At 43.2% G+C, this 13,156-nt stretch overlaps 1 protein-coding gene across 12 annotated transcripts in view; it reads right to left on the bottom strand.

The window, feature by feature from the left end:
* Positions 1-10,441, bottom strand: part of U2SURP (U2 snRNP associated SURP domain containing) — a 46,854-nt gene extending 36,413 nt beyond the window's left edge. For 7 of the 12 annotated variants that reach the window (XM_075098863.1, XM_075098858.1, XM_075098864.1 and 4 more), the window contains exons 1-2: positions 10,032-10,160; positions 2,223-2,270 (exon numbers count right to left, since the gene is read on the bottom strand). In XM_075098863.1, coding sequence (XP_074954964.1) covers positions 2,223-2,270; positions 10,032-10,076 — 93 coding nt within the window. In that variant the 5' untranslated portion in view covers positions 10,077-10,160. Of the gene's footprint in view, positions 1-2,222; positions 2,271-5,061; positions 5,521-10,031 lie in introns of those variants that run through there. The other 5 variants (XM_075098862.1, XM_075098868.1, XM_075098870.1 and 2 more) reach the window with 5 other exon arrangements.
* Between the last annotated feature and the right edge of the window lie 2,715 nt (positions 10,442-13,156).

The following is a 13,156-nucleotide window of genomic DNA, read 5'->3' as shown; positions in this document are numbered from 1 at the left end:
TTCTTAAGATTCCATTTAGGTAGTTAACAGACAGTAAAACATTGACAGAGAAAAGACAACAGGATGAAGACCACGTTCGAAAGACATGGGCAATGGGAAGGAAAGGAGAGAAAAGGTAAGAAACTTCTCTGGAAACTCCTATCTTAACACAGCATTTCATAAAGAATCAGCACAAGAACAAGAAAAAGGCCTCAAAAGAGCAAAACATAAGCTATTAGCCTTCATCTTCAAAATATTTTTGACACTCTTACACAGTGCACGGTGATGCTTAAAACCACCACTTTTGCTATGACAGTTCTTTATCTCATTTTAGTAAACCATCAAGACAAGTAAGGTGAACATCTTGACATCTCAAAATTTTTAATAATACAACAGTTAAATGTGAAGAGTTTCCTCTAGGAATAATTTTATTTTTTGTAAATGGTTTTATTTCTAGTATCAGCTTCCTATTCAGAGTTTTTTACATATGAAAAAGCACTGTGAAAAACTGTTTGAAATACTAAACAAGGATTACAAACTGAAAGTATCACAAACACCTCTTAGGTCTGTGCCAAGCGTATGACCAAAATAGCTCATATATCTTCAAAAAATGTTCCCTACTTCATCATTAAAAGGAAAACTGTCAGTCACAAACTAATGTGACACTGTGTGAGGAGTTATCTGGGGTATGACACTATGTTTGTCAACATGAGCTGCTATGGCAGGTTTATCAGGAGCTTTCCATACATCCGTGTGTTTTAAGATTAATAAAATCCAGTTTTCCTGTTACCTGAAAGACATCTTATACTTCAGTATGACAAACAATATATAACCTTGGCAAAACATGAGCATATTGCTATGGCACAGCAATGCAGACAAAACAAATACCACACTCCTACCCAAGGATTATCCTGTCATCAGGAAATAATCTCTTACAGTAATGTTACAGGATACCTGCAGATCAGCCACATGAATATATGTTCTAGTGACATCAGGGAAGCAGCTGTAAGATAACAAGAGTTCTAGCACTAAGATTTCCTCAGTTTAGAAAGGGTCTCAGAAAAAAAAAAACCCACACCAATCCCCAGACCACCACCTTCAAAGTGCCTGGAGCAATATAAAGTTAATAGGATTGAACACATTTATGCCTACTAGTTACATTCCAGTAGGCAATTATAACATTATTATTAACCGTATGCAGCTTTACAGAATTCCTAACAACACAGCTATACAAAACTTGAAGGCCTTCTTCCTTCAAAAAATGGAAATTAATACAGTCAAAAGGGTAAAGCAAACGACAGAAGCGAAGAGACAACTTCTAGCTGAGTAATCACATCACTGTATGAAAGCAAACTCCCATTAAACATAACACTGCATTGACTATAAGAAGGCACAAAGTACTGAAGTCCCAGTTCCACCGACAACACAAAATATTCAGATGAGATACGAGTAATTTTGCAAATTGTAGCAAGTAAAACAAATCAATAAAAGGACCTACTTCTTTGTGAAAAGTTTCTTCTATCACAACTTGAATAATGTTATCTTACAAGCAGTTTAACAGCTGGTAATTGACTTTTTCATATACAAAACCAAATTGAAATCTTGAAGAAAATCCAAACCACAGAATGAATTGTCTGGTATTAACGCTCTGTTTGGCTCTTGCTGCCTGTTTTCATTTTAGCTCAGAAATAGGTAGGCCTTCAAACAACATTACCAACCACATGACAGGCAAAGGTCTCTTCAGTGGGGAGGGGAAAAAAAAAAGGACTAGGTAATTATTCTAAACTTTTGCTTTAAGTATATTTTATCAGAAAGAAGAAAAAAGGATGAAATTACAGCCACACTAACTCATTTTTGAGAAGCCAACTGTATACAAAAAAGACACTTTGATATACAGTGATTCTTACAATTAATCACCTCGTATTCTGAACTATTCCTCAGTATAAGAGATAAACATATACAGAGTCCTTACAGCTTCTTCCTGCTCAAGCATCTATTATGAATGCAGTATCATGCAGCAGAGCTTCCTACACTAGTGGTTGGTTGAAAGTTTCAAGGAATATTTTAAACAAGAAAATCAACGGTTCATTTACAAACACCTACAGATTAGATACCCAATGCACCAGAGTCTGCCTGCAGCAAGCAGTTTTCTTTAGAGAACAGGTTTATTTTGAGTTTGTGGATTTGATTGGATGTTTTCGTTTGGGGGTTTTTTTTTTTGTTTCTACATATTTTGGACTTACATGTGCATCAGCAGATCCAGTGGTGTGTACTGCATCTGGCACTCTGACCTGAAGAGAAAATGAAGAGGAGGTGAGGCATGGAAAAAGAAACAGACAAATAACCTCTGGGATTTTTTTTATTCAGTTCTTCAAATGTGATTTTCATTTCAACTTCAATGTCCAAATACACAAGAACAAAGATACATAGAATGTATTTTAATGATATATCTGAACAGGGTCACAGCATGAACAATTTCAATATAAGGCAAATAAGGGATTAAAGAGACTGTTCTTTCTACCATTAAAAACACCTAAATTTCCACAGCTAGATTTTATAAACATGCCACTAACAGCACTGCAAGGCAAAAAAATTAAATTTGTTACACTGAATCTGCAAGAGTTGTCATTAAAGGCTGTTAAAGATTACATAAAGTACTTTATTATATTTGCCTAACTATAAAATAAGTTTCAAAACTGTTCTTAGCATGCTGGGCATAGATGGAAGCTGGCCACCTCAAGAACACTAATTTAAGTCCAATTTGTGAGTATGCACTAATTAACATTACTAGTTCAAATTGTAACTGAACTTTAACACGTAAACCCACATATATATAAAATTTGCATAGGTTTTTTTTTAAATTAGCTTAAGTGATGGAGAACACTCCAAATAGGACCAAACACATTTTTAAATTCTGTAATGTCCAAATTCCAGAAAACCTCACTGACATAACATCCACTATTAATAGATAACTGCCTGATGCACAATTCATATCTAAATTGAAATTTAAGTCAAAATAACACATTTCCATTAGCTGAAATATGTTCATTAGTTACAGAACATTAGCACTTCTCCTTATTACCAGGAATTTATAGTTTCTACCAGAAATAGTAATATACAGTCCTCATCGCCAGTCTTCCAAAACAGCCAAGCACCAAATGCTACTCTAGAAGATAATTCACTAGACCTTGTTTTCATTTCACATCATGCTTTTTCCATCAAGTAAGATTGAGACATTTATCTTTGGACAACTATATTCCTACATTTTACAGTCAAATCAATTTAGAAACAATGGCAGACAGCACTTCAAGAACTGGAACTAAGTCCACAAAAGTAAAGAGAGACAGAAAGATACAACCCTTAAAAAGGGAGAAGCAAAAGACTCCTACAAACATATGTTTGGGTTTTTGGTTTTTTTGGTTGGTTTTGGTTTTTTTTTTTTTGTGGGGTTTTTCTTTTTTTTTGTTGGGGGGGGGCGGGGGGGGGACGGGACACGGACGGGGGACAGGACGGGACACGACACAACACAACACTGAACCAAAAAAAAAAAATTATGTCTTACTCTCAAAGACCTCCCAAATTCACTTATCTGCAACACTATACATTACTCACAAGGCATATCTTTGCACAGAAGTTAATAAAAAGTTTAGTTCACCTGTACCAGTAGCAGTTCATTAAAACACACATGGAAGCAAATATCACAAGCATCTTTTACTAATACCGCTTCCTGCAAATTTTTCCTCTGTCTGGTGCTGGAATTTTTCCTGTGATTCACAACTGCCTATGGCACTCAAATCAGTAATCTGTTATCCGCAGTTCTATGTACTGCAGAAATGTAGCTTAAGGAAAGCTGTCCTCCCCCAGAGAGGGGGGGAATGTGTAGCACAACATCACACAGATAACAGAAAGACTCTGCAAAATAATTCCAGGGCTTGAAAATGGCATTCTTCCTGCTGCCAGCTGCCACCCTGCGGCAACCAACACATCAGTTACAATTCCACCCTTAAAATTCAGACCTGCAGTTAAAAAGATAAGTCTCAAAGGTAGACTGATACAATGCCATCTTAGTGTACCGACAGAGCCGAGACCTAGCACTGCTTGGGGAAGGAGGTTGTTTGGCAACAGCAGAATGAAATTACCATTTCTCAATTCTCCACGCTGTTTCATTTACAGAAGTTTTGGAAAGCAACACCTTCCAACAGGGATGGGTGCTGAAGCCGCTCACAGGAACGACAAACAAGGCATCACAGACAGTAACAAGCAGTACCAATACTCAGTACAATAACACTTAAGACACAATATCCTGGGGAAGAACATTAAAAAAAAAAAGTAACAGACACTAAATCTGTTTCTCCAGCAACAGAGCAGATGATTCTGCTCGAAAAGGCTTTCAATGCATGGTAGCATGCAGAGATTACACAGCCTAACAGCTGGAAAGCAGGCCAATGATCAGAAAAGTCTGGAAGACACTGAGCTAGAAGCACAGCAGTGCTCCCCAACCCACCAACAGGGACCACAGCACTGTGGAGCAAGCCACCCCAAACATTAGCCAAGCAACAGACTTTCTACTAAGGTGCACTCTGAAAATTTCTAAAAGCAGTTTTAGCTTTTAGGCCAACTTTATCCCAGAGCAACTAGCAGCTTTGCAGAGCCACATTATTCTCCTCCTTAAACAGTTCTTATTGTTAAGGTTTTCTCTTCCCATCTATAAATTTAGCTCATACCCTTGGTACTGCTTCTGACCATCCAAGCAAATGTACCCACAAAGCACAAAATGAAATGATTCTTGACAAAATTATGCATTGCTATCTGCCAGTTTCTAAAGAGCAGTTACTAAAGAAACTAATTCCCACAGCACTGTACTTTGCATCCATCTGCATCCCCTTGCCAAAGGGGCAATTTTGTTTCCTTGAGTTACACCAGCTGAGTTGACTCAGCAGAATCACTGTATCTTTCTAACATTCACAGAGAGCATTTCAGAAGATGTTGCCCACCTGTGTTGAAACCCAGAAAAGGATTGTTTTTCCCCTTTTCTCATCATGTTAAGTAGCTCAACTGAACCGACTTTTTAAATAAACATACCTAAAGCTCTGTCCTGCACCTGGTGACGTCCGATATGCGAGAATAACTCATGTACAAAACACGGAGAGAAAAAATGCAATGAGTTCATCTTTCAGTCATTGCCAGCATAAACAACCTACAAATGTCCTCTTACTCCCAAATTCACTGCCTCTACCACTCTGCCTGAAACCTTCCCCCTTCACCCTCAGACCAGAGTATTTTCCAGCTGGATCACCTTCTCAATCATTTTCACTGCACAGGTTCCTCAAAGAATTGTGCCAGCATAACTGAAGAAGCAATGCAGGCTGCCGAAATGGCATTCCAATAAAACACAGCCCTGTCAAACCACACTCTTGGAAGTCAGGTCACTCACAGCTCCATTACTGAGTCTAGCCAAGTTTACTCAACCTTCAAAGAAAAAAAAAAAAAATCTTCAAAGGACCATACAAACGAGATTTTTTATGAATTCCTATCAGAAAGCTGAAGGAGAGCGCCCTCCCTGAGACTCTGATGTTTCAATTTTCTTCCAGCTTCACAGCAGCTTCCAAAGAAAACAGAGAAGAGATGACTGCTCTCCCAAATCTTCCTTCCTGTCAGCAGTGCAAGTGCCCGTAAATCCAGCTCTTCAAAGTTTCTCCAAATTTAACAATCTCTGGGTAAAACTGGCACGATCGTGTTATTTCACAAATATTTAAAATATGTGGTTAACATAAGCAAACTTTTTTTTAATTAATACTGATGCCATTTAGTCAAACAAAGAGCAACAAAAGCACAAAAGCTGCCAATAAAACTCAGGAGACAATCTGTGGCCTTCCAAATACCAAGTGTTATTCTTACAACACTAATGGCTACAATTTAAAAATAAAAGCCCTGCCCTTGCAAAAACTAATAGCTTCTGGGTGAAGTGTTTACAAGAAACTCTTGCCCTGTTTCAACACCTTCCACTGATTCTGCCCCCATACTGGGCAGCTGGTCACACTGAACTATACCACTTTTCCCCATCTAACTGATCACCGAGGCAACAGAGAGCTGAGGACGTTCAGCCAAACCAGTTTCCAATTCATAGCAGGCTCCCCCTCTCTCCAGTCATGCCAAGTCAACTAAAGAGGACAATGTTTGGGAAGAAGAAAGTAGCTAAGGCTGGGACTGGTTTGTGTCAGCACTGATACCAAGGAAGAGCAAACGGCATCACAGCTTAATTTAAGATGTTGAAATCCAGCAAAAGCAGGGAGGTTTCCAGCCCAACTTGTCTTCTTTATTCTTACTTTCTCTAGCAAACCATCTAGAAAACAAATGCTTCCAAACACCTGCACATTATTTTATAGCTAATCTATTCACTCTTCACATTTACTGGAATAGCACATATTAATTTATTCACTATTTAAATAGGCATCACTTGCAGACACAAAAGTAAATGAAAAATGGTTTTCTCCAAAATACTTGCAAGGAATGCTGTTCCATTATAATCTTAAACTCAGATGAACAGGAGCTGCCATCATTTAACTTTCTCCTGCTAGAGGGGAAATGAGAAGGATACCTCCTTTTACGTTTCCATCAACAGAGGAATGCACTTATGTCTCTCCTGGTCACCAGCCGAACAACAATACAGGGAAAGTTAAAGATCATGAGTTTCACCATCCTGCAGAATACTACATCTAACTGCAATTTACCACACCTACAGATTTTACATTGCTGCTCTTCATACACTTTAACTTACCAAGGAAAGTGGTCCATTCACAAGCAAGTAATCACTGTTCTTCAACATTTCATTAACTCACAACTTATTCAAAAGCCTGATAAATGCATTTCAGATTAAGGAATGTTTTTAAAACATTTTTAGAATGAAAGAGGAAAACATACAGCTTGGTCCAAGTGGATACTCTCTTCTGCCACATGGTACCAAATTTGTACAGTATTATATGTAAAGCAGTGAACATGCAATACAGTCACTATTCTCAGGAGATATAATAAGAAAACGGTAGAGTCACTGAGCAGCTAATAATTCGTTACATCAAAATAATAATTGAACATAATCAGTATCTGCCATTTCAGATTCATATCCCACACTGACCCCCTGTGCAGTCTTGGGCCATCTAGTTTCTCTTCCTTAATTTTGTCCTTGTTTCCTATTTAGATTTCTGAAAATCTCAAGCACATATATTGCTACCCTAATCTCAAAGTGACAAAGGAATAGGTGATGCTTTTGCAACATATTTAACATCGGAGACTCTCAAACTTATTTAGGAGCTGATGGTGTCATAAAAAGCAGCTACCACCACAGCGACACAGGCAATGGGCGCTCCTGGACCCGTACCATGACCAGCAACAGTTTTCAAACAGCTAATCAAACAGATAATGCCTGACTGAAACAAGCTTTATTTTACACCATAAAACAACTGGCTAGATGTTCAAAATCAGTACTTGGACATTAAGACAGAAGAACAAACACCACCCCTTCTGAAGGGGAGAAGCCACATCTTACTATATGTGTTAAAGCCACCAACCACTAGGCCACAGCTCTTCACAGAACACAGGCAATAAAATGTCACTGTGTCTTCCCAGGAGGGAGGCTAGGAGCCAAAGGCTCTCTTGAAATTGCCACTGAAACATACCCTATGGAGTCTATGAGACATGTTTGTTTTGCAAGTACAGTTATTCTTATAACTTGCAAATACAATGAAATGGAGCCTAAAACATCAATTTTGATTTGTAAGTAAATAAATCTTACTATGATTTTTAAAAGTTTGATAAATAATTACTTTAAGAAATTGAGCAAAATGGTTATTTGCTTAGATTGTTAAACCATAAACATTTTCATACAGGCTCAACTAAAAATACAGTTTTATCCTTACGTGACTAAATTAATTACAGAAAATAAGAATATTACTAATTTCAGTACCATTTTGTCATACTTATTTCTGCAGACATCTGAGAAGTATCTCTATGGATCTACACATCATAAGCATTCATGAAATGACAAAGAAAGACACCACATGTACCCCACCCCCCAAAGAAAGCTGTGATTGAAGGAAATAAATCCCAAGAGCTAGGCATGTCTATTTTATTTCACTTTTCAACAAAAACATTCTCACAGATCCAGGTATATACCTTCACTATTACTTTGGCACATAAAATAATACTGACGATACAAACCAAATAAGATCTACAACATAAAGCATGGAGAAAAGACTACTGGAAACACAGCCTATATATCTAGAGTAATGGGAAATTGAGGAGTGAGGGTGAACTGCACGAAGATGGTAAGACACAGGAGTTCCTCAACAGGCCTCAATAGATTAATGCAGAGATTTAACTTTATATCCTCTAGTAGTCCCTCTGACTTCAAGGGGATGGACAATTTAGTATGAAGAGTTAAATGCCTGCGAATACCTCTCCAGAGCTGAGGTCTAGGTCAGAAAACTATTCTTATAAATTAATTATTATTGTATATTAAAAAGAGTATCATCAGCACAGAAATAGTAAATGACACAACAAAACAGTCTATGATGTAACGAAAAGAAAGGGATCACTTCTGGCTTGGCTTTGGGTACCATGTTATCAGTTGAAGTAATCAATAATAAAATTATTATTCTATGTCTAATTATATATAAAAATCCCCAAATATCTTATTCCCTGGAAGCCATCCTCTGTAAGTTAAGACCTACTGTACTACTAAAGTTTTCTGTCCACCTCTTCCGTGTAGTTCCAAGCCAAAGGCAAGATCCCCAAAAATGTTTCCTGGCAATATTTGGAATAAATCATAAAAGCAAAACAAAAAAACCAAACCTGTTCTACTCTAACACCCCCAACTGGGTAAACATGCAAAAGCTCTCAGTAATTACATTTTAGCTAGTTTCCTACCAGAAAAAAAAATCATATTGTTTTAGCTGAATTAAAAAATGGGTGAAAATTATTAATCTATATAGCACTAGAAGTTCCTGAGCAAAAATGTGGCTTGACTGATTTACACACTCACATGCACAAAAAAAAAAGAACAACACATAAACAAAAAACCCACAAACAAGCAAACAAAAACCCCACACCAAAACGTGCAAGATTTATATACTTCTTGTCTACAACCTGCGGCAAATCTGAGTGAAAGGGATTGTCACTAATCCTCAAACCATCAGCTGCCAGTGTGTCCCCCAAAAGACATCCTACCCTCTACTCCCTTGGCGGGAGGGGATGCTCCGAGAGCGGGCAGCTCTGTGCCGCTGCTACCTGCGGCCAGGCAGGCGCTGGCTCCAGCGCGCAGCTCCGGACAAGTTTGCCACAACTCCTGCACTGCCTGGACTTCTGCTCTGCAAATCCAACGAACGCGGCTACAGGAAGTAGAGCGGGTACAGGGAAAAGAGCGGGGAACGCCACCGGGGGAATGGCGGGATGGGGTGGGGAGGTGCTAAAATTCCTAATTTCACTGCAAATCAAAAGAAACGACTCGATCTAGAATTATCGTTTTCCTTCACACTCGCAATTTCGAAGCTAACCCCACGTGGGCTTCAGGCTAATGGGGGGGATCGGGGCTTCCAGCCCGAGCGAAATTACACACGTACAGGGGTAAGACTCGGCCGTTAAGGAGCCCCCGCCCCCGAGAGCGAGGACGCACCGGTGAGAAGCCCCGGACGACCGGCGGCTGCAGCGCGCTGCGCCGGGCCGGGCCCGGCCCCGCTCCCCGCCCTCACATCCCCCCGCGGGGAGGCCGCTCCCACCGGCCGGGTGCAGAGCCATACCCAGGGTGGCCCCGGGAGCGGGTGTACCCCGCGAGAGCCCCGGGACCCCCGGCCCCGCCGCACCGCCCCCGTCCCGCCTCCCCGCCTTCGCCCCAGGCCCACAGTCACCCCAGGCAGCGCGCAGGGACGGAGCAGGCCGCGCCGCCCGCACTTCGCCGCCCTGCCGCTCCCGGGACCCCGTCGCCGCGCCGGTAGGCGGCAGCCGTGCCCCCCCGGCAACGGCGGAGCGGTGCGGCGGGCCGCCCCACGGAACGGCCTCACCTTCCCACTGGCTTTCTGCGAGCCGCTGGGCGCCTTATCCGCCATCTTGCCTCTCCGCTCGCTCAGCCCTGGCGACGAGGAAGCGAGCGCCGATCGCTGCGAGCTCGCGAGCGGAGGGCGAGAAGCCGATGGCCGAGCCACCGATGGGCAGCCTCCGCCCGGGCGGGGCGGGGCCTCCTTCTCCGGTACCGTCCCCTCAGCGGCGGCAACCTCCCGGGGTAGGGTCCGCGTCCCTCGCGCTCCCGTTAACAGGAGAAAAAACAAATGAAGTCGCTAGGCGACCTAAAGCCGCGGAGCAACCAGCTGCGGGGCGGCGGGCAGTCGGCAGCGGGAGCCCGCCTTGCCGCCTCCCTCAGCGGCCGGCCTGAGGCTCAGCGCCGGCACCGGCCCTTCTCCCGCCGGACGAACGCGAGCGCGAGGGGCCGGCGCGCGGGCACAAAGCACTGGCCCGCCTCGCCCGCGCCTCTGAGGGGAGGGGAGCGGAGCGGAGCGGAGCGGAGCGGAGGCCGCAGGTCACACGGAGCCCTCTCCCCCAGCAGTCGGCAGTTGCCGGCGGGAAGGGAAGGGCTCGGCTGAGGGCGCTGGGAGGGCCCGCGGGGCGGCTGCGTGCGCGCCCGGCGGCGCGGCAAAGCTCGGAGCGCTGTGGGGGCGCCCCCAGGGCCCGCAGCGCGGCTCGGGCGGGAAGGCCTCGCGCAGGGCCGGGCTGGGCGGGCAGCGTGTCCTGCAGCTGCAGAGCGCTGCGCCTCGGCCGCTCTGCGCGGCTCTCCTCGCCCGTGTCCGCGGACACTGAGCAGTGCGTGGCCGTGCAGTTTGAAGGGAGGGCTTGCCCCGAAACATCTAGCAAGGTGAAACAGAATACTGTTTTGAACAACATCAAAATGTTACATCAAATCAAGGAAAGCCCAAGAATAAATACTGAAAAGGACAGCACAGCAAATCCTCCTTATTGGGTTTGATAGCACACTACCACAGCAACTGTCTGTATTGAACATTGCTTAACTAGGGATTATAGCCATAGGTCACGTTACATTTATCATGAGTCTTGCATTCCTGTCCTTTTATGGATTTTCATCATAGTGTGGAGGATGCTGGGGCTGAGATAATACTTAAGGAAAAGACAGTAGATACACAAAAATGAATGAATCTTTAAATCCACCAACTCCTGACACCTACCTCCCTGTTAGCAACAGGAGGGAGCAGGGACTATGCTAATAACCCCATCTGTCAGCGGAGGATGAAGTGGAAGCTTCCAGAAGAGGCAAAAAGAAAGCAGGAGGAGAGGGTGAGAAGGGCAGGGGCAACTAGAGCACTGGGAGTTTAGAGAGGAAGGCAAAACCCTCAGGAAGCCTCACCTGCTGTAGGTGTGCATCTGTCTGCACCGGGAGGTGTCTGAGCGTGTTGCTCAGACAGTAGCTATTTTTAGGGTGAAGGTTTAGCTGTAAGTCTTTTCATGGCTATTGTCATAGTACAGGTCCTGACGCTGGCTGCCAAATACGTTGGTTAGTAGAAGTAACGCTGCAGCGTTATGAAAACGAACAGTCACTCAGGAGTGGGAGAAAAGGAGAAAAGTCCCCCTCAAAACTGGAAAACACGCATCAATATGCAAGGCCAGCAGCACAGACAAAGTAAAAACTATGACCATTTCTTGTTCCCCTGTGAAGAGCAGCTTCACAGGGACAGCGGGGAGCAGGGGAAGCACCACCCTCCGTGGCTGTGTGCACACGCTGTGGCACTGGGCACCACCCACCACCACCCCACTCAGGTGGCTGCTGTTGAGCTCCAAACTTGCCCATAGAAGAACCCTTTGACAGGAAGGAATGGTGTTGGCCAAGGAAGTTTAGAGATGGATTAGGCAGGATATTGCTTCAGAATCCAAGTCAAGCCCTACTCTTCCCCCATCTTTGTCACTGTTTTCTTGAGAGCTGCTTCACCAGCTCACAGAAGCACAGGATTAGTGTCATCTGTGACCTGCTTTCGGATTTTTTTTTAACATGGTAGTGGAAACAGGTGCAGCAATGAGTTAGAAGCAGACTAGCTGGGGAACTTGTAGCAGATAGAAGGGACACTTGGGGCCACGAGAGGAGGTACTGGATGCTGCTCAGCTCTTCTGGGACTGCATTAATAAACGTGGTGTGAAAGAAAGACTGACACTTCTGGATAAAAAGCAAACCTCTAGATGGAAAGAGGAATGTGCCCTTGGATGCTAGAGTTTTGGGGCCACTAATGTTTAGAAAATTTGCGCTCTGTTTGGCCCCAATCCCTTTATTTAATGCACATCATTAATCGTTTTTAATTATCTACTTCATTGTTTAAATCCTCTGCTTACTGCTCACCCTGTATGCTCTTTTGTAATTAATAAACTGCACCAAATTAAGAGCATCGTGATCCAGAGCACGCTGTGAAAAACAGGAAAGATAGAGTTTCAAAGGTCATCTCTAAAGATAATTTTTCAGAATGAACTGTACTCCTGAATCTGTGCTATTTATAGCACATTGCAGTAGTACAGTGGTGCTCGTGTACAGTTAGTGAATGGCAACATATGTCAGTGTCTTGGGCTTAATGGGAGAGAAAGGGGAGGGAGGAGAGAGGGAAGGAAAGGAAGCAGCAAGATGCAGAAATCCATGGAGAATTAATGTTGGAAAGGGTAGGCTAATAATAATATGAAAAAGAGAATATTAGACATGTTTCATTATAACACAGTAGGACTGGTTGCATGCAGACCTGGGAGTTGTTTGTTAGCTGTTGTTACGACGACATATATCATTAGGCAATGTACTAGGGAAAATCATGAATTATCATAAATAATTAACACTAAGCTACATTAAGTAAACCACATGCTGTGGTGCATTACCCTTGTCTTTCTGGCTGCTTTTTCCCCACTTTCAGAAGAGATCTCGCCCTTGCTTTCACCCCAGGCCAGAGCATGGCTGAACTGCTGCAATCCTTTTGCAAAGCTGGGTGTGAGGGAAGGGGAGAGGAAAGATTTAAAGCACTGTTGATGTTCCCTACCCTGTAGCAAAGGAAGCACGTTTGAGAGCATGAGGCGGGCAGATCAGGAACAGGACAGAAGTGTAGCTGCTGGGTGTACAGTTTTGTAACTGTGAGTCATTTCATGCTCTCAGCCA

Source organism: Phalacrocorax aristotelis, chromosome 7 (assembly GCF_949628215.1).
Source record: "Phalacrocorax aristotelis chromosome 7, bGulAri2.1, whole genome shotgun sequence".
In the NCBI taxonomy this organism is placed as follows: Eukaryota; Metazoa; Chordata; class Aves; order Suliformes; family Phalacrocoracidae; genus Phalacrocorax; species Phalacrocorax aristotelis.
Note: the sequence above shows the minus strand (reverse complement) of the source record. Positions and strands in the feature narration are given on the sequence as shown.